This window comes from Micropterus salmoides, unplaced genomic scaffold, assembly GCF_014851395.1.
Source record: "Micropterus salmoides isolate LMB-PRFRI ecotype aquatic unplaced genomic scaffold, ASM1485139v1 Ms_hic_scaffold_5, whole genome shotgun sequence".
Lineage (NCBI taxonomy): Eukaryota > Metazoa > Chordata > Actinopteri > Centrarchiformes > Centrarchidae > Micropterus > Micropterus salmoides.
In genome coordinates, this window is record NW_024044237.1 from 14,263,790 (window position 1) to 14,285,649 (window position 21,860).

The 21,860-nt window shown below is 39.5% G+C and overlaps 2 protein-coding genes across 3 annotated transcripts; both read left to right on the forward strand.

The window, feature by feature from the left end:
* The first annotated feature begins 1,909 nt into the window (after window positions 1-1,909).
* Window positions 1,910-11,691, forward strand: mtnr1c (melatonin receptor 1C). 2 transcript variants are annotated; one of them, XM_038700265.1, is made up of 3 exons: window positions 2,590-2,704; window positions 3,191-3,244; window positions 9,979-11,691. In XM_038700265.1, exons 2-3 carry the CDS (start codon window positions 3,232-3,234, stop codon window positions 10,842-10,844), a joined length of 879 nt encoding a protein of 292 aa, XP_038556193.1. In that variant the 5' UTR covers window positions 2,590-2,704; window positions 3,191-3,231; the 3' UTR covers window positions 10,845-11,691. The 2 variants fall into 2 exon arrangements, with proteins under 2 accessions (XP_038556192.1, XP_038556193.1); XM_038700264.1 differs by lacking the exon at window positions 3,191-3,244 and having other exon boundaries at window positions 1,910-2,704.
* A 7,154-nt stretch (window positions 11,692-18,845) lies between these two features.
* On the forward strand, window positions 18,846-21,615 carry vma21 (vacuolar ATPase assembly factor VMA21). The gene is made up of 3 exons (XM_038699885.1): window positions 18,846-19,027; window positions 19,355-19,464; window positions 20,659-21,615. Exons 1-3 carry the CDS (start codon window positions 18,966-18,968, stop codon window positions 20,796-20,798), a joined length of 312 nt encoding a protein of 103 aa, XP_038555813.1. The 5' UTR covers window positions 18,846-18,965; the 3' UTR covers window positions 20,799-21,615.
* Window positions 21,616-21,860: the final 245 nt, after the last annotated feature.

A 21,860-nucleotide genomic window follows, 5' to 3' on the forward strand; every position in this document is an offset into this window, starting at 1 on the left:
TTTGTAAATTTTAAAAATATAGGAAATCGTTAATAAATAGTCTTTGGTTGGGATGCTATGCAGCCCACTTGTGTATAGGTTGGTGGTTGAACAGTAATCATAAACCACTATAAACTGAACAAAATAGAATATAACATGAAAATATGTTATCTTTTTATATTATAATCAAAATGATTACATAACATTCACAAGTCAAAACACAGTGCACTGAGTTTAGCTGACCCTCACCATGTTAACCTCTCCACAGACTGACCTCAAACTGAAACAACCTGTCATCTATATGAGCTGTAATAATTAGTAGATTAATAAATGAGAAATAATAATAACTGATTCATTGTTTTGAATATTTTTTAAACAAAAGATTGTCCAAATTCTCGTGTCTTACCTTCTCACCTTCTTCTCTTCTAACAGTTTTCTGGTTTCCTCAGTCTTCTGTGATCGTAAACACTGTGCGTTTTGGGTACCTGTGGGAGAAATTTGCTGTTGGGCCCCATTGCCTTTGAGTACAACTCGCACAGCAGATTATAGATGACAGCTTAATTATATTTCGCCCAGAATCAAGCAGAACTCCTTTACTGGAGTATGACCTGTCCCAGGTCAGTCAGTTAATTTGATGAAACATAACCTCTTTGGGGAAAATGCAGCACGTGAACATGACACAAACCAAAATATTGAAGATGCTAGAACTAGATTTTCACACATGGCCAAAATATTACCTAACAACTCTGACAACAGTCTATCATCAAATTAGGTTTATTTATAAACCACATGTAAAAACAACCAGAGATGTCCAAAGTGCTGTAAAATAAAATTATATGATATGGTAAAAAAAGCAGCAGAGACCTTAAGTTCTTTTAAATGAAGGCTGAATGCTTTTCTGTTTGCTGCTGCCTTTTATTAAATCAAATTCATGGCTTTTGATCAAGATCTTACACTGTTCTGTTTTAGCTTGTTTTTATTTTCAATTTAAGTCTATTAAAATTATATTTAAATGTCTGTTTTTTATATTTCCCTCTGTTGCCCTTTTTGAATTGCCTTGTTGTTGAAATGTGCGATACAAAGAAACTTGCGGGTCATAAGTTTAGCCTCAGAAGTGTCTGCAGGGGGTGAACGTGTAATTGAAAAATTTTAGGACGGCTACCGCAAACGCACAATCTTATCCTTTATCTTATCCCTTAGTCTCAACTGAAGGACAGCCAGCAGCAGCTGGTCTGAGGATCTGAGAGATGTGAGGTTGGAAAGGGGTTGGAAACTCAGTCCAACCGGTAAACAATACAGGAACACCAGTACAGGTGTGATGCTGTCTCTCTTCCTGGTGCCAGTTAATAGTCTAACAGCCCTATTCTATACCAGCTGCAAGACAGACTGGGATGATGCATTTGTGACAATCTTCAGGTCATTTAATAAAGTGTTGAAGAGTTGATATTGTACATTAGTGGTGCACATCCTCTAACACATATTTACAAGTGATCCAATGGAATAGGGTGTGGAGGCCCCTGCAGGTCTGGAGCCCCTCCTCCACTTTACCCGGTTAGTGAAGACGTTTTCCAGTGCCAAGAATACAACTTCAGATCGTTACTTTCAGTGCCAGCTGGCTCAATTAAAAAGTACAGTTTTTATAAGTGAAGGAATTGTTCAGTTTAACTTCTGCATCATGTTTTATAACCCCTTGATTTATTATTTCAGAATCGCTGGTCTGCACAAAATGTAGAACTGTATACCAGTGATGCATAAATTATAATAAACATTTCTAGACATGTAATTGTAAAATATTACCTTTGTGAGCTTTCCACTGTTTGCAGGAGTCTCAATTGGACACAAGAAGGCGCCATTTCCATGCACATGGAAGGAGAGGCTCTGCTTAATTTAGATCAGTTAGAAACCTGACAATCTGTCAATGGCTGCCGTTATAAACCTTACAGTCAAAATAAACTGCAGTATACTGGGCGCGACTCTCCACAACTACACATTCAGTTGGATGTTGGGATTGTAATTTAGTGATACAGTTACAAAGAAGAGGTTCAGGGCGCAAAGATTGCAGACTATTTATTTATAGTTTTGAAACAGTCTTTATTGATGCCCTCAAAAGCCAACACGGGACTGCCTTGTGTATGAGCTTCGCATCCTCACATTTCCATTACGCACAGGAGAGCGCTCACATGCCTTCTGTTGGAGCCCTCCTTGAGCAGCGCGCCGGAAGAGCCTAGGTGACTCGGGGACCTCACGGAGGAAGGCGGTGAAACACGAGCTCCTTTCATATTTATCACCTTGGAAATGAGCGTTGTATGTTTCCCCGCATGCGTAAAAGCTGTACTATTCTAATGGTCATGTCATGGTTCGCGTCTTCCCGCTACTGCTCTACCCGGGGAGGAGTGTGGTGGTTCAGTCCCTCAAAAAGTTCAAGATTCCCTTCAGTAAAGTCCTTTTAAATTTTTGGTCTGTAAGTATTTTTTTTTCCCAGCTGAACATTGGAGTAGTCCCGCAATGGCTAGGGTGCCCTGAGGGGAGATGGATTTAGAGGTGAAGACTGTGAACGGGTCGAGCTGTTTGTCCCAGAATGAGAGCGACTGCAGACTGAGCGCTTCCTCCGCTGGAGTGTCCACTGCGCTGGCCAGCGTGCTGATCTTCACCATCGTGGTAGACATCCTGGGCAATGTCCTCGTCATCCTGTCCGTATACAGGAACAAAAAGCTCAGGAATGCAGGTGAGAGATGAAGAAACGATAAAGTGTTGATTTTGGAGTGGACCCACAGATAGATGCGGATGTAAATGTAATGTAATGTGCATAGCAGCTTGAATGGTCAAGATGTGACTATGAAATATGCAGAAGTTAGGGACAAGAACACACTGAAAATAGAATAGTGAAAGAATTTGTTTTTATTATTTCAGAAAAAAAAGTTTAACAACTGACTCACTTACATTTGGTCAAAAGCCAAAAGGAAAAATCTTTGTCTCAATGACCTACATTATGTGGGATGCCCTGCCCTCTCTATTCATAACTTAAATGATGTAATATAACAATGTGTATTGCCTGACCTCTGTGTTTGACAATTAGGCTGCTATCTGAAGTGAGCCTCCAGTCTCAGTGTGATGGAGTTTCCACAGCCTTGCCTGTCTGCCCTCATATCTCTTCATAAATAATAACGCTCTCTTCCCTCCATCTGGCTTTATCCTTGGTTCTCCATCCCAGATAAATCACATCCCACCTTATATCAAGACCTGTAGTGTCCCATGAGCAGCCAAGGTGAGCGACGCTGTTATATAGCTTCTATGTCCTTTTTTACAGGTTTTGTATAGGGCACAACCTCATATTTTCTTGTGTTACGTTTGAAGTGTCGTGACAGCGGTGTGAAGGTGAAGTAGTTGTTTTTTATTGTCACTTTAATGCCGTTTTTCGTTCTTGTCAAATATGCCGTCATCATTCAATTGCCCCCTTTACTTTCTAGCCTATAGTTGCCTCAAATGCCTCAAAAAGTCATTTCATGTAATTTCACTTTTTCGGAAATTAGTCTCTTAAAGTCTGGTTTCATGAGCTAGGGGGCTGTACGAAAGTGAACAGTGTTGGAAGAGGGTCAGAGAAATGGAAGGGTGATGGGGTTTTTTCTTCAGGCTAAAGGATGGCTCTTCTGAGTTATTGTTGAGGGCAGGGAAGGGTCTTTTATTCTTTTAACTTTTTTATTTTTTCTAATCCCAGATTTATATTTTATTTCAACCTCCCCTTGCACTATAGTTAGTTGTCAAAAAGTTATCTTCCATGTTCGCAACAACATGTGTCTATCAGGGTTTTATTTTCCCCATAATCAACTAGTAGCTAATGTAAAGTAGCTAACTCCCTGACTCAGTATCTCAGTTTTCAAGAAACACAGAATTCACTTGGATCTTTTTAGTTATTAGTAATTAAACATAACATATCCCAAAGAGTATGTCATTAAAAATATATAAACGTATATATCCCTCCTTGTTAACTTCTAATATGTGCATTAACATATCAAAGCAAGACTATGTAATTTTCCAAAGAAAGAACAATGCATTTTTCCTCTTAACAAGTTGAAGTCATGAGGCAATAAAAAGCACTCTTGCTCAGTTCAGTACAGTTCAGTATCAGATGCTTTACTGCCTTTGTTCTGGTATGACCAGTAGCTTTTGCTTGCTACAGCTAGCAAATGTTAACACTTAATGAGTCAATTAAGAGCAGTTATAACTCGTCTGTCCTTGAGCTATGTCACAGATAAACCTCTCAATGGCTTTATAAAAAGTAAAATAAGCAGTAAACACCCCACAGCACAAAGTTATATAGTCCCACTTTAATGTATCTTGTACAAATCAAACTGTTACATTATTTTTAGATATTAGAAGGTGTTGCACTTTTTTCCACCAGATGGTCGAAAGAAACTATTGATGATGTTGGGGAGGGCCTTAAAACATATTTTAGTCTCCAATTATAAAAACAATAACACACATGCATGTGATCAAATGTTGTGACTTGATTTTCCTAAAATAACTGTGAACTTATGATGCATTGAACTTAAAGGTCCTGGAGATTGTGCCCCATTATACCCAGCAGGTCTTTGGTTAAAAGTGAAGTCAGGAAAACCTTCTGCTGAGGCAAAACACTAAACTCAGTGATCACAACGTGATGCTAATGAGAACATACGAATCAGGCAGCAGGATTAGGTCAGCGAGTGTTTGGAATAATGAGCTTTTAATTACAATTTCAAATGCATTACATAACACACCCAACGTGTTCCCGTGTACACCAGCCAAAAGCAGTTTGGCAAGAAGTTTAGGAGCCTGAAGTATAATTTGATTATCCAGTTTGCAAAAATGCCACAGTCGACTGGTTTCAAACAAGAAGGCATGAGTAAATGGCCTGTTCAAAAGTCTTCTCCATGCTGGTGGACTATGGAAATTGTACTAATTACAGACCTCATGTCTCTGTTCCCCTACCCTAATTGGACTGACTGACAGGTCCAGTCACACGATAGTCCTCCCCAGTGTCGTGTTGTCCTGTTGGTCAGCATGTGTGAGTACCTGAACTCCAGAAGGGCCTCTCATCTCATGCTATCTTTTTTTTTTTCTCAAGTGTGTCCTTAAGTGCCTGGATGTGCTACTGCTGTTAGCCTATCATCAATCTCCCCTCTGTTCTTAACAAGCTATTTATAGGTTTGCCTCACTTTGTATGAATGTTTAATTGTACAGAGCTTCCGAAAAGGAAAAGCATGGACACAGCTGAAGAACAGCGAAACAGCTGAAGATCAGTCTGCCAGAAAAAAACAGCTTCTGTGAAAGATGGCTGTTTTGTAAAGGGGCGATAGGCACAGTATAATCCAAAAGCTAAAATTTATGATTTACAGTAAGTAAATACAACTCTCAGACTTGTATTTTTGTAGAATCCGGTGTGTTAGGCAGAAACATGCCATCTCCTCTCTCCATTACACACTATTCCAACGACTGGTTTGCTTCCTCACACACAGCAGCAAGACCTTTCCGCTCTGATTCACTTCAGCACACATATGCACGGTACATCTATACCGTATTTAATTATCTATATACACACACATTTGAGAATGAGTTCCATTTTTGCAGGTTTGCAGGTTCTCTCAAGTGTGCACATGTAATAGGATCTATCCACTGACTCTTCAAAGGGTGGAGCATGGCACTATAGGATTGCCAATGGGGTGTTAACACTAGAGTGTCCCACTGGAGTTAACCACACTAAAAATACACTCACAAAATGTACTCTTGGGGGTGGGGGGGTGGGGGTAGGATGAAGGGGGAGCAGATGGAGGAAATAGCGAAAGAATGAGCTTGACTGTGTGTGATGTGCAGCTTGTACCTCCATGTCAGGAGCTCCTGGGTTGCGAGATGTGAGGATGGACTTGAATTTTGTTTGAGCACCGCATCCCCTCAGTCTCTCTACATTACAGTCATGTATGAAATCTAAAAAACAGACTGTCCAGAGGGGGGGGTTAATTGAGTCAGTGGACTTAGTGAGTCAAACCAGAGGCCAATTTAAATTGACAGCACAGATCCACGGGGAATATCACTTAGCACACCACATTAAACATGTCTTCTTTTTCCGGCAACAAAATAGTATATGACATTTAGTTTTTTAAATGTGGTCAGCATGGAGGTGGGCTATTATCAGATTAGGATTATCTGACTAACCACATCTAGATAAAGTAAATGTTTTCATTACGTCCAAATCTTTACTCCTACTGCAGGAGGCTGAAATGTGCATAAGTCACTATCATCCTCATGTTTCTGGAGTTGCGCCTAACGAGTGAAACACTGTTGGATCAGATGATGATGATGTTTTTAGCCGGGCTCATAGCAGGCTGCATCACCAAAAGGCAGCTTGTGTCACTTTAATGTTGAACTTCTAAGAAAAAAAATCTCTGGACCCTTGAACACAAGTTCATGAAGTAGTCACTACGAATTCATCAGTGATAATGCCCTTGCCTTAAGGTTATTGTTGCTTATTTATGATGACATGAGTGAGTAAATTGAATGTAATCTAATTTGGGATATGCACTTGCAGCGATAAGCATTCAGCCGGATTCAGGCGATGCCAGCTCTCCTCCTACACATTTTTGTGAATTCATCTTTCCTTCAAAGGTGTATAAATTTAGCCGAGTGAATCAAAGCGAAGTGCATCACGTTTCCAGCATGAGCAGCAAGACTGTGACAGAGGAACATAAGCCCCTGACATTCACACATGCACACAGCCAGCAGGTTGTCAGTCAGAAAACAGACTCAGCTGGCAGTCTTTTGTTTTGTCTGCACTTATATCTTCATTATGTACCTTTTCTCGCTCCAGCATAACTCCCTTTTTATTTTTTTACTGTATTGTTCTTTTTATCACTCAGAACTATTAAGCTAGAATGAACCAGCATGCCATAAATATGCCTGCATTGTATACATAGCCTATTTTAATACATATGCAGGTTTATATGCTGAAAGGGAGGGTGTGAGGCAGTTTCTGTCTAATATATTTTTGAATATGCTGCAGTGTGTGTGTGTGTGTGCTGGAGGATTCTGGTGACAAAGATGTTGCTTTACTCATGCATAGCTGAATAGCTCTCTGCTGTACTGTTTTGATTTATGTTTAATACGCCAAAAAATGTTGTACGTGACAGACAGAGAGAAAGAGAGAGGGAGGGAAGTCATGGGGTGGTCGATCAACTCTCGGGAGACACTTAAAAAGCAAGAATCAGTTGATTGGATGTAACATTTCCCTCTGTTGGCAGTTTTGGGAGAGTATACTGTACGATCAGATAATTACAGAGCCAATGGTGTCAGAGAAGTTAAAGGCTGCAAGTCAGTTGTCCCTGATGGCCTGTAACCAATCAGCATTCAGGTTAAGCTCTATACAACTCACACTTGATAATAATAGCTCCCAAAGATGTCAGCGGGCACGACTCTATTCTGGTATCTAGGCGTGAGAATATCCTTGTCAGACAGCTGTTTTTTCCCTAAAACAATAAACATTTTCAGTGCTGTATGTTTGGATGTGATGAGCGTCAGGCCGGCCAAGTTGGTTAATTGAACAGCGAGAGGTAATGGTTCATCCAGCATTTTAATAATGGATGCCAACAAAATAAAGAGTCATCTGGCCGCTTCACAGCAATCCTCTCAGCGGTGTTTTAGCACTTACCTCATCCTCTTGACTATAAGGGGGAGAGAGGGTTCAGCCAGAGAAAGCTATATGGCTGTAGCATGCGCTGTCTCGCCAGCACACATGATAACACTGAGCCGCATGATGTCAGCGAGGAATCAAACCTCTGCACAATGACAAATGCACACAGCGAGCACTGTGAGCATCACAAATGCAATCTGACAGATTTGCCCACTGAGCTGACTCGAGGATGAAGAACAAATGCTTTTATTTTTATCTCAGCAGGCTTGAGAGATGGCTCCCGCTGTTTTAGTAGCTTGGAAATGGACTGTCTCTAAATAACTGTGCCAGGTCTGTGGAAAAATGTGAAACCATCATCTCATTTTCTCCTAAATTTTTTTAAACATTTTATAATGGTGTGTGTATGCTCTTTGTTATTTTATTTATTACCATGTTCGATGAATGAAGTTCAAGGCAAGTAGGTTAAAATTAGAGGTAGAGTAGAGGTAGGTTAAATTGGTTACTAAACAACATACTCTAACTGTGTTGTCCCTTGGGTGCAGGGACAATAACAAGCTTTTAAAGCCGAAAATTGATGGCCAACATGTGTTTAAAATAAACTCTCATCAAATCTTCCAATCAACGCTGTTGATTCAGCTGTCTGAATGAGCGAGAGCCTTGTGCCTTCACATTTCAACTTCAGGAGTTAGTTTATGTTGTATTAACCCTGGAATCACCCCAATGTCTGACACAAAGTGTGGATAAAATGAGCCACATTATATATAATGCTTTACAGATTATTTACAGAAAGCATAAATATTTATATTCCAACCAGTGATGTAAGTGTGCTTGAGAACGTGGCTAAAAGGGGGGAATGACAAGCAGTATGTAATCATATTTTCAGGTTTATTTATCTTATGTACTGTAGTTTCTATCAGCTTGATGCTACTGACTACATGAAGTACTAATTATATGAGAAATACTGGGATTATTTGGGCTCTCCACTTCATCACAAATTTTGATTCCTAAAATATGTACCCCATTCACACAATAGACCCTTTATTGCACAATGTGTACTCTAAACATATGGGCGGCTAATACCTCTTTTGGGAAACAACAATTCAATCACACTGTGGCTCCACTTTTAGTTTTTACAGTTATCTATCTTCTTATCTGACACATTACAATTGGATTTATTGTTTTATTCTCCACCCAGAACAGCTGCATTGTAACAATGTCATACGTCATTTTCTATGATTCATGTCTTCTGAGGAGATCCAGTGTCACATTACCATCTGCTTGGACCTCAGAAGGACAGGAACTTGTTTGGATGTAATTTGACACTAAAATCACCCATGTCCTGTGTTTTATGTGCTTAAACTGTCTGTTCCCGGGGACAAAGAACCTTTAAAAAAAGAACAGCCTGATTTGAGCATTTTATTGAGATGGACCTGCCAAGTAAAACATTTTTATAAACAAGACTAAGAGACTCTACAGCCATGTCAACAGCACTGCGAGGCTGCAGTCAAGCAAAGCTATGCTTTGAGCTAAATGCTAACATCAGCATGCTAACATCCTCACGATGCCAATTCTAACATGTTCCATGCTGATGTTTAGCAGGTTTAATATTTACCATGTTCTCTATCTTAGCGTCTCATGTTGGCATGCTAACATTTGCTAATTAGCACTAAATGGTACAGTTGAGGCTGATGGGAATGTCATTAGTTTTGCAGGTATTGGACAAATTAAGATTCTGACCTGATGATGGTGCCAGATGAAAGTCAGGATCAACAGAATTATTACATTTCATCCTGAAGGGGACATTAAGTCTGTACAATAAATCATCTATCCCAAGAGATGTTTCACTCAAAACCATAAATCTGAACCTCATTGTGGCGCTAAAGTCAGAGGGTCACCAGCGTCAGTGGGCACCGTGATTGTGTGTACCAAATTTCATGGCAATCTATCCAACAGATGTTGAGATATTTCCGTTTTCACCAAAGTAATGAACTAACAGACCACCATTGCCACTGGCATGGCTTAAGTGTTGTTAGCTTTAAAAACAGTTAAAGCGAAATAAAAAAAAAAGAGGTTACAACACTGGTAAAGCTGTGACAATAAAGCATTTGCCTGGATCCACATTGGTGCAGTGGAGAGTACATGGTAAAAGCCTCATCAAAATGAGCCCCAGAGGGCACAATGAAGTTGCTCTTTTATGATGGTTAGTCACAGTCGTACCTCCGGTGACCCAGTTTATTTTAACCTAGAGTACAAAGTGAAAAGGGAGTGCAGTGTGCTTTAGTTATGTGTCAGTTTGGGTCATGTTTTGTCTGTTATCTAAACCTCTCCTGCTTCTCCAGGCAACATCTTCGTGGTGAGTTTGTCCGTGGCAGACCTGGTGGTGGCGTTGTACCCCTACCCTCTGGTCCTTACAGCCATCTTCCACAATGACTGGACCATGGGTGACCTGCACTGCCAGGCCAGTGGCTTCATCATGGGCCTAAGTGTCATTGGCTCCATCTTCAACATCACGGCCATCGCCATCAACCGCTACTGCTACATCTGCCACAGCCTCCACTATGACCGTCTGTACAGCCTGAGGAACACCTGCTGCTATGTGGGCCTCACCTGGATGCTCACCGCCATCGCCACAGTGCCCAACTTCTTTGTGGGCTCGTTGCAGTACGATCCGCGCATCTACTCCTGCACCTTCGCCCAGACGGTCAGCTCATACTACACTATCTCAGTGGTGATTATACACTTTCTGATCCCACTGCTGGTGGTGTCCTACTGCTACATGAGAATATGGGTGCTGGTGATTAAAGTGAAACATCGGATTAAACCGGAGCAAAGGACTAAAATGAAACCTAGTGATGTGAGGAACTTCTTGACAATGTTTGTGGTGTTTGTGTTGTTTGCAGTGTGCTGGGCTCCACTTAACCTCATAGGCCTGGCTGTAGCTGTAAACCCTGCAGCAGTTGCGCCCCATATACCTGAGTGGCTCTTTGTCACAAGCTACTTTATGGCGTACTTCAACAGCTGCCTCAACGCCGTCATATATGGCCTACTAAACCAAAACTTCCGCAAAGAATACAAGACAATCCTTCTCGCTCTTTGCATCCCACGTTTGCTCCTCGTGGAGACCTCCAGGTGTGCAACAGAGGGACTTAAGAGTAAACCATCACCAGCTGTAACAAACAATAATGTAGCAGAGATAAATGTATAAACTAATGTTTTACTGGGAAACTTCAGTTAAGTTTCTCTAGAGCCTCAATGTGAATGTGTGACACGATTCACCCAGTGCCTTTTCACATGATGTAATCATGTTTGGAGAGGATGCCATCGTATTCCTTTCAGCCATGTCAGACACTATTCCCTCATGTTGAGAGTAAAATAAATCCGTTGTATCATTGGTACATTGTGCTCCTTTGTGGCAGCCTCCCTGCACCTACAGTTAAAGACATACCAGCTAACTGGTTAATGAGCAGTATAAATTCAGAAAACAAGGTAATATTCACTGAAAAATATTTGAACCATGAGGCAGCACTGAGAATTTCTGTCCTAAACTCATACACAACAGCCTATTATTTGGATGGGAGACTACACTTTTCAAGTCACATCCCAGCATGTGTACATCATGGGCACGGGAATGACTCAGTGCCTATTTGCACAGATTGATTATGAGTATGTCAACAACATAGTGAAAATAAAATAAATGGTTTTTTTTCCTATTCCCTGTCTCTGCACTCTTAAAAGTCTGCTTGGTTATTTACCTTCAATACAATGGCTTCCTTTTATTAAATGCTAAATTATGAAGGATTTTATGCTTATGGTTTGATTTAATTGACTGAGAATATTTAAAGTGGCATGGGCGCCAATCTGGAAACTGAAAAATATTTTTAATTCTGTAAAAGCCATGTTGAAGTTTGCATCTTATATTTCATCCTCTGTGTATGAATACCTCACTCTCCTTCTCCCTGGGAATATATGCTGTATTAATTTCACCATGAAGCTGTTTCACCCTCAGGCTTGTGAGCTTCTGAGCGATGATGCCCCCACAAAAAAAAAAAAAACACACTGCGAAGATTGTGGAAGCTTTTGCTCCAGTCAAGAAAAAAAAAACTATTATCAGAATGGACTTTGTGTGTTAATGGAAAAAGGCATGCCTTGTTGTTTGTAAAATTTAAGTCTATCAGTTTCTTCTGGTGAACAAACTGTTTCAACTATCGTATTTATCAATTTACTGGACTAAAAGATTCAAAGCTCCAGTCAGCCCCTTTCAGACAATGAGTGATTTAGGTATTGCAGAAATCTTGAAATGAGGAAGAACAGATAATAAACAAAGCTTGCTTTCTTGTTTATTAAATGCCTGAGGGAAATGATATGCATCAGGAACCAGAGATGTGATTTCGTGATAGTGCAAGTGTGCCCGAGCACATGTCACCCTAGCCGAGATGTGCTCTGACAGCCTCCCAGCATAACTTCCACCAAGCAAACAAACTATGAGCGGTTCACCTCACAGGGAGGCTCCAAGATGTCAATGTGACACATTCTTGTTATGATGCACTGTTACTGGAATATTAAAGAGATTACACATTCCTAATGTCTAATTCAAAGGATTTATAACTATTCTCAGCATTATATTTACTTTCAGATCCATTTTCTGATTTTTGTATTCTGCTGTGCTTGGACAGGCTGCCTGATGTCTGGCTAAATTAAACTCTTAGTGGATGATTATAGATGCAGGAGTAGGAATCTGAATCCATGATGGATCTTGGATCAGTGCAGGGAGACTCAAGCTGTCATATAGAACCAGGTGCCATCAAGTTCAAGAGCAGACAAATGGCACAAAACAGTGAATATCCGCTTACAATCTTACAAGAGAGTGTCTCTGATGTGGATGAAAGAAGCAGCCCTTATGCCAGTGCATGGTCAGCTAGAGATGAGTGGCTAAAGGGGCTCGAGGGAAGATGACAGTGTCGTCTCTACCCCACACCAAAGAGTCACGGACTAATGGCAGGGTCATCCTTCTTCCTCCTCCTCATTCTTTCCTTTCCCTGCTCTTTTTACATTTATCCCACCCTCTCACAAGGTATCTAAGGAATAGCTTGACATCTTGGGAAATAATCTGTTATGTATGAAGCTACTGCCAGGACATGCTTAGCTTGGTTTAGCTCAGCATAAAGACTGGAAACCAGGTGAAACATATAGCCTGTTTGTCTGAAGGTTTGTCTACATGCACTTCTTATAAACATTTATCTTTTTTAATCCATACAAAAACCTTCATGTTGTGGTAAAACCAAGAGAAGGTCCTAGCAAACAAATTTGATATCCTAAAAATGACCAATTTTGGATGTCGTGGAAATTGTATCTTGCTGGTGAAGGATTAAGCAAATAATTGAGTAACAACCAACTGTTGTCTTTGAATAATTTATTAATAAAAGACAATAAATAGAGAAGTACTAAAACACATATACAGCTGGTCCAGAGAGCATCAGGGGTCTGGCCCCCCTGGGATGCATAATCATTTAAACAGTCTATGTTTCTATGTTTTGGGGAACCAAGATCCTCTCCCCGCCTTGAATGAGCATTCAAGGAGAGGAACAGCAAGAAAGAAAAACACAAAAACAATCACAACTCTGACCTAAACCTTAGTAAATGTGGACAGACTAAAATAAGGAGTACAGAAGAAGGAAAGTTAAGGATAAAAAACAATACATATATATATCTATAAGATATAACAATAATAGTAAAATAGTAATAGTAATAATAATAATATTAAAAGATCATACATAAAAGATTAAATGTAAGAGGACACAATTTTCTGCCATGACACAAAGCAAAGAGTATCTTTGTAAAATAAAAAGTTGGCATTTTTATATGAATCATAGACTGCAACACAACTCATATTGCTCAGTAGATAAATCATAAACACAATCCAGAGCCCAGGATGAAAAGCTGTAGTCTACCCACCCACACAGACATGTCCTTTTGCTGTGATTTAATATGAAAGGCAATAGCTTGTGGAGACATTTTTCTTACGGTATGTTCGAGGACAGCATGATCTATCCATGCCGCATTACGCTATAAGATCTATTATAACTCCTGACTTTATTTTGCCAATTTCACATATGCATGTGGTTCTGTCTCTCTGTGACTTACAGTCTCCTTGGTTTCTCGGTGACATCAGTGGTGAAATCCATTTTATTTTCCTTTGGCTGCTCCTTTGTGTCTCAGATAAGCTTTCTACAGCCGAGTCAGTGTGTACTGTCATGTAGGGGTATGTCAGAATTCATAAACATGAATTATATTATTCTATGATCATATATCAGATGTAAGGCAGGCATAGTTGTCTTAGTTTTTGTAAATACGTCTAAGAGATCTGCAGTGTTCTTTGCAGCATCCCCTTCATGGGACTTAGAATTTACTGCCCAAACTGGATCAAGAACAAGGGGAGCTAGGCATAAACTTGAATTTGTCTGCGCACAATGATACGCTAGTCTACTCCCTCCACAGCCATGTTTTTACTTGCTTATTTCCTTCTCCTCCTTAGTGGTATGTGAGTGGGAGAGGTTCTCAATTCTCATTTGTGGGAGATTATTTCCACAGAAGACTGCCACAAATGTGGGGGATGAGGAATGAGGCATTATGTGCCCCAACACTAGCCTGATATGATGGGGGGATTTTTTTGCCCGGTGGATGAAGCCAGACCTAACTCCCCTCTTTGCACAGAGGAATGTCTACAGCTCTTGCACATCATTGCATTTTACAGCGGTTGGGTCTCGCAGTGGGTCTGCTGCCCCAATAGCAAGTCTCCTAATGGATTTGTGCATCGGGTTTAGCAGTGCCGGTGTTCTCATGCATATGATGTGTTCCTACATGTCACAATGGGCTGTGGGTAATAATACTACCAGGAGGTTTTAGGTGTTGTGGGCCAAAGGAAGCCAATGAGAGCAGGAAGTTGGGATGATGGTGATTATCTACATCAGATTTCTTGACTTTATTTTTAGACTGAATTATGTAGCAGAGGGGATGATAGATTAATCAGTAAAAGTTAAATTATTTCTACTTTTTCTATGACATGGTTTGCCATGGTACCACTGGTGGATGAAGCAGTACATCAGCTACTGTATATAGCTGATCAGCTCAATCCACAGAAAGATGACATGTGGTGTTATTTTCAAGTATAATTTTAGGCAGAGGTAGTTTTAACTACTTTATGTACAGTTCAGCTGTTAGGTCCAGTGGTTCCCATCCAAGGAGTTGGCCCCCTCCAAAGGGTCACACAATTAATCAAGGGGGTTGTGTGAAGATTAACATGGCAGGAAAGAAGAAAAACTGCTACACAAATCTCTATTCATTTTTAGGACTTTTCTGCACTCTTATCTAATCTAATTTTGAAGTATTAGATAATTTTACCCTTTTGTGCCTTGAATACTTGGTGTAACCGCTTAACTCATAGACATCTTAAACAACTGATGGGTCCCAAGCAAAAAAAGGCTGGAAACCATTGGTTTAACATTTACAGGAAAAGGTCAACAATTTGGGAAAACAGCTAACCTGGCTCTGCCCTAAGGTAACAAAGTCTACCTACCAGCATCTCTAAAGCTTGCTTAGTGTAAAAACTTTGAAAATGACATTTTATGGAAAGTTATGCTGGAGTATTTCTTTTTTGGAGGTGTTGGCAGGGAGATTTTGTTACCTTTGGAGGAAGCCAGACAAGCTCTTTCCCCCTGTTTCCTTAGCCGTATTTAGTATACAGACCTTAGAGTGGCATCAATCAATCTAACTCTCAGCAAGAAAGCGAATAAGCATATTCTCAATGTGTCACATCTTTACTTTAATAGTACATTGTATTTTTTACAAGCTTGGCATGTGTTTTTTAATTTGAATATCAAGTAGTTTCACTAGTTGTCAAATAAATGCAGTAGAATAAATAGTACAATAATATTAGCCTCTGAAATGTAGTGGAGTAGTTGAAGTATTAAGGATGGATAGAAATACTCAAGTCAAATACAAGTACCTCAAGACTGTACATAAATAGTTCTTGTAATAAATGTACACAAAAGAAAAACACTTGCACTTGTTGATGTGAATCAAGGCCAAAAATTGTCCTTTCACCCTTGGCAGCAGTTGTAAATGCAACAAGTGACAAAGCTATAAATAGCATGGAACACTTTTAAGTGGTTTGTATTCTTACTCTCATTACAAATGGAAACTTCATAAATACATACAGTAACAGTTCCCCATTGCAACACTGAGGGACATTCTGTCGCTTGCTCAAAACAACAGGTGTGGAGTCTCGGGTGCCTCATGTTTGACTGAGAGCACTGGTGACACATGGAATGCAAAAGGCAGCGAGTGGAGTCCAGACAGAGAGAGCCATGGGAAATAGTTCCAGAAGGTCAGAGGTCAGGATCCATGAGGTAAGACAATTTAGTATTGAACTTGCACTAGAGGGCCCCATGACCAGATCTACACACTGTTATCCCATTGGGAACACGGCTTTTGTCAAGCTTTTAGGGGGAGCTGTTTTATTAAAAGTTATAATCCCACCATAACGGGGTGAACGTGTGTGGCCAGCGACCGCATCGTCTCCGTCCTTTGTGGTTCATGGTCTATTCCCAAAGCTCACTGCAAAAAAACATGTAGTTAATTTTTGGTTTTGCATCTGCTTCCAGAGAAAATAAAATCACAGTGTTTTGGGAGAATGTTATTTTAACCTGGAACAATTACTGATGACCTGTTCATGAAAAGAGGTCACTGTTTATTTTTTAATTACTGCCTGCTCTAATGATTAGCCTGAGATATTTTTCTGTACAATTAGAAAAATGGCTTGTAGTTGCTTGTGGGATGGTTAGATTTTAAAAGCTAACACACAGTATAACGTGCCTTGGCTCCTATACAAAAAGGTGATTTTTTATGAATATTTTGTTTTAAATAAAGTCAAATGATTCATAAAACATTGTTAAATACACCTGCAGTCCCTTAAAATCAACATGTCATGTCACCGATCATACGGTGCTGATGAACAAAAAGACCAAACAAATCAACACAAACACAGACAAATCAACACACAGGCCTGTGAACACATGATCTGTGGGATGCTGTAAGTGAAGGAGAGTTTAAGGGACACTGCACTGAAACCTCTCCCCGTGCTTTCTTTCTATCTCTAAAGTGCAACATCTAACAAAACAAAAAAGGCAGAAAATAATTTTTGAAATTGTGCTCGGTGGTTCATCCAGCAGCAGATATGAGAATAATATGATTCGCCGCGACAATCCTCTGCGACTCCAGAGTCAGTGATGTCTTGGGCTCTTTGCGCAGTAACTGCTCGGGAGTGAAATTGCCATGGAAAGCAAAATTATTATTTTGAACACACATCACTGGATTGTTCTTAGTGGTTCTGGCTGGTCCCTCTTGAGAGTCTTTTCAAATGAAATGTGTTTTGGGGAACCTGCTGAGCGTGGGACCAGTGAGAACAAAGCCAACTGGAGCAGAAAGTGCCACTCCTTGACACTCAGCCAGTTTCTTCAACCAGAAACACAGCCAGTGCACGATACTAAATGTATATGGTCGGCACAGAATGGACTAAACTGCCCTCTGTTACATCTGCAATGAAACAGGAAATAGTCCGTTCAGGAATGTAGGGTGCTCAAGCACATACTGTACATGTGATTTGTACAGCAGCCCCTGGGGAAACTGAAGTTATATCATGTCAAGACTGCAATAAATGATCCTTGAATGATGAACTTACATGTTTTGATCCATCCTATTATTGCTTCTATTTGTAGAGTCTGGTTATGGGAACAGACAAATGGACAGTGATGTCAGAATATAAACAGACAAGTGTAAAAGATTTTTATTTGATGTGAGAAGAAATATGTTTTAATTGTTAAAAAAACTCACTATGATGTTTTGTCTATGAAGATTCTCAGTCATCCAGGTCATAGTTATCCAACGAAGGTTAAAATGAAGGGCAACTGGACTTGGTTGAAGCTACTGGAAGACGTTTCGTCCCTTATCCAAAGGACTTCTTCAGTTCTGACTGACTGGCAGGGAAACTCAGCTATTTAACCTCTATTTAATCTCTAACCGCTATTTAACGACCCCACTGAGGTTAAATAGCTGAGTTTCCCTGCCAGTCAGTCAGAACTGAAGAAGTCCTTTGGATAAGGGACGAAACGTCTTCCAGTAGCTTCAACCAAGTCCAGTTGCCCTTCATTTTAACCTTCGTTGGCTCACTATGATGTGCGTCATTCCAAGGAATCCAAGGTTGTAAATGGACCAGTATGTTACTATTAAATATGATGTTGTTGGATTAACATTACCGCTGCTTTAATGTGCATGTCACATATTACTGATATATGTTTTACTTTACAAAGTGATAGGTAGTTTAATCTACAGAAATGCATCTGTAAAATCATGATATAATAACAATAACTTATTTTTTATAGTGCTTTTCTTAATGTTACAAAGTTCTTCACAAAAACATAAAATACAATAAAATAATAATAAAATAAAATAAATTCAGAGATTAAAAAAAACTTTTTAAAAAATGCAGGGAGCTCATAATTGTTTGTAACATTGCTGTCCTTATTGTAATCTGAAAATTAACAAGTAACTAAAGCCATCAGTCAAATGTGGTGGAGTACACTGTACAATATTTACCTCTGAAATGTACTGGAGTGAAAGTATAAAGTTTCATAGCATGGAAATAAGTAAAGTAGCCAACAAGTATCTTAACTTTGAACTTTAGTAGAGTACTTAGTTACTGTTCAACAATATATAAAGCGGTAGGCCTGTAAAAAATATTCAAAAGGCTTTCTTACACATTTGTGCGTCATTGATAAAAACAATAAGGTCCAATAATACAACTTTGAACAGGATAATTCTGGTGCATAATGTTTAAGTCCGTGCTGTTGATTAGCACTAGAACTTTTGTATTTTTGTAATGGAGTATTTATGCATCTGTATTGTAACTTTTCTTTTCTACCACTGGTTATAATAGGGCAAATAAAAGGCAGCCCTTACAGGAGACTCCACAAACAAAGGACATACACATTACATGTTAATTATGTGTCCAGATGATGTGCCCATCTATAAATACCCATGATAAAGTATAGCTTAATTTCTGCAGGACATAAACCAGGCAATTTGATACTGCCGCAAAGTCTGCCCTCGCGAGAATTATTGGCGTCAAACCTCGTCATGTGACGGTCCCATGATCCAATGCGGAAGAAGGGATTTCAACAGTGACAACCGCAACACAGACCAAGGGAACAGCTATCATTCAGCGATTACATTTTCCGTTTTTATCTGTATTTCGCCTACTATCAGCCCAGCAATGGACGGATCTGTCAGAGCATCTTCAGACGCCGCAGACGGGCCGCCTCCTTGTTTTAGAGGGTGAGAAAATTCTCAGTTGTTTTAAACGGACAGCTAGCGTTAGCTCGTTAGCTGAGTTTACTAGCTTGTGGCTGTGGAGTGACCTGGGAGTGACGCCTGGCCTCAAAGCGCCCGTCCCCCCCTGTGCTGCTGTTTGATGCTAAACATGTGCCAAAGCTTACAAAAGACTTTTATTGAATGTGGCGTAATCCTGGAACACAACATAAATTATCGCCAAGGGACATCCCCACATCAGTAGTCAGCATGTTAGAGTTCCGCTGCTCCTTAACAGTAAGGTCGCTGTCTTGTTGGATCTCGGATGACTCCTAAAGTTGTTCTCCTCTGCAGAAATGAAAGCTCCATGGTTTCAGCCCTCAAGACACTGCTGTTCTTCACGATCCTGATGGTCACGCTGCCCATTGGACTCTACTTCGCATCAAAGGCGTACATCTTTGAGGGTAAAGTTTGTCACGCTGCATGCGTTTGTGTTTGCAGGGCAATGCCAGCCCTGGAGTATTTATATTGCCACAAACTGCCCTCTTCACCTAGTTTAAAATAGAGCTGGGCAATAAAACGATTATGATAATTATCGTGATATAGCAAAAGTTCAAAAAGTATTTGATGGACGAATAAACACTTTATATTTCTATTAACATTTTTATTTTATTTTGTTGAGGACTGACATTTTTTTATTTATTTATTTTTACTCCGACATGTTTGTTGAAAAACAAAATAACAATTGTTTTTAATGTGTTTGTCATTATTCTGACCTTAAAGAATAGTTTAATATCACAATCAACCTGTAACCAATCAGCCTGTAAACTTGAATGAAATAATGATTTGACATTTATTGTGAGAATTATTGATGTCTTGTGATATGAAATTTTTTATGGTGATAACATTTTTGGCCATATTGCCCAGCACCAGTTTAAAGTTAATAACTTTGCATAGTGACCAGAGCCTGATATTTATATTTGCTATTTGATAGTTTAAAAAAAAAAACAAATTTAGCTGATTTCTTTTACAAATCTATAATTATTAGTTAGTACATATTGTAAATGATCACAAATAATCCAATGTTTCTTGTCATATTGGCCAGCATTTGTGTGAATACAGTAACAAACTGGTGAAAAGCTAATATTGGCCAATAATATAAGCCTGCTAGTTTATCAGTCAGGCTCCTATAGTAACACTAAAAAGAGATGGTTTGCAGTATCCTTTCTTTCATCAATGAATAAACAAGACATTTATACACACAACCATATCTTCTAATGGGTCAGACTGTGGCTTGTATTATTAACTTTAATTTTATTGATGATGGCAACATTTTCTGTCTTGATATAAGTAATAATTTATTGGGATATTGATGTAGCGATACAGTACAATTTCTTGATATTCAATTGGGAAATCATGTAGAGATATACTATAAACGGGATGTTTATTTGTGGCCAATTATACATCTAAAAAATGTCACATTCACTGGTTTGTGAAAATCCTGTAAATCCAAATCGGACATGAAGCAGTCCTGCTCGATGGTTTCTGATATTGCCGACAATGACGCAGTACAAGATATCCACTGAATTGCCTACAACTACTCATGGGCATTAAAACAGGTTTTAAATTGTTAACTGTTCTCCACCTCCTTCTCCCAGGTTCGATGAAGATGTCAAGCTCTGACAGCTACTTCTATGCAGCCATTGTCGCAGTGCTCGCTGTGCATGTGGTTTTGGCTTTGTTTGTTTATGTGGCCTGGAACGAAGGCACGCCTAAAGAGAAGGGCAAACACGATTAAGGCACGTCCTTATCAGCTCGTAAGACCGGAGGAGATGGACAGACACGGGCATGGATCTGCAGCCCCCCAACCCACCATGGGCTAAACACAGCTCCATCTACCAACCAGACAGTTAGAGGATGTGGTTTGCGCTTAGGCTTTAACCCAAGGTTAAAGCAAGAAACTACGTTATTATACCCTGGCGCGGGGGAGTGGAGGCTGTTGGGTGTGTTTTTTCACCAGCCTCAGCAGGCCCGCTTTTTGACTTTTTGTTTTCTGAAAACGTTACGTTTGCTGACAGAGGATAGCCCCTATTTTTAAAGAGGCTTTGTTATAAGCTGCCATTTGGCTTTGTCCCTTCACAGTAAAGAGTTTGTCTTGTAGGAAAACATCTTGGGCTTTGGATGCGCGCACACTCACACTTTACTTATAATGTGTATGTATGAAGCATTTAATTCCAAAATGCGCTACATCCATTCTGTGGACATTAATCTCTACATTCATCCAGTTAGTGACTGAATATTTCATTTATCTTGTTCTTATCTTCATAAATTTAAAGATGACTTATAACTTCAGTATAAACTCTTAATGTTCAGACTTTCATGCTGCATTTTGGATTAAAATCTTCATATTTAATCATCATCTGTTTGTCCTCGTAAACAAATGTTTGTCTTTCTGTTTTTAAGTGTTTGGAATTAGAAAACTATTGCAAAATCAAATTGTATTTAAAGACATTTTTGTATTGAAGATGTTTGGTGATTTGAATATGTATGTTAAGTGGACGTGATGCTGATGAGAATGTTGACTTGCTCAAATAAACTTGAATATTTTAAACTTTTTTGGTGTTTCACATATTTTCAAAGGCTTTGTGCAATTTTTGTTGTACCGCTAAAACAATGCAGAATCTTAGTTTTGAATGTGGACAATGTGTAAATGAAACCCCTTGTTTCACAATTTACTATTGATATTCCCCATAAAGAATACCTTACTGTAATGATACAGACAAAATCAGATGCAAAAAATTAAGGTTTAAGGTTTCTTTTACATCAAGTATAAAAAGCAGTCCAATCTTACACTGGAAAG

Bases quoted from the DNA above. Each gene is read 5' to 3' on its own strand.
- vma21 (XM_038699885.1), top strand. From the start codon at position 18,966: ATGGACGGATCTGTCAGAGCATCTTCAGACGCCGCAGACGGGCCGCCT. The intron at 19,028-19,354 runs GTGAGAAAATTC...TCTCCTCTGCAG, and splicing joins CCGCCTCCTTGTTTTAGAGG to AAATGAAAGCTCCATGGTTT. The intron at 19,465-20,658 runs GTAAAGTTTGTC...TCCTTCTCCCAG, and splicing joins AAAGGCGTACATCTTTGAGG to GTTCGATGAAGATGTCAAGC.
- mtnr1c (XM_038700264.1), top strand. From the start codon at position 2,509: ATGGATTTAGAGGTGAAGACTGTGAACGGGTCGAGCTGTTTGTCCCAG. The intron at 2,705-9,978 runs GTGAGAGATGAA...CTGCTTCTCCAG, and splicing joins CAAAAAGCTCAGGAATGCAG to GCAACATCTTCGTGGTGAGT.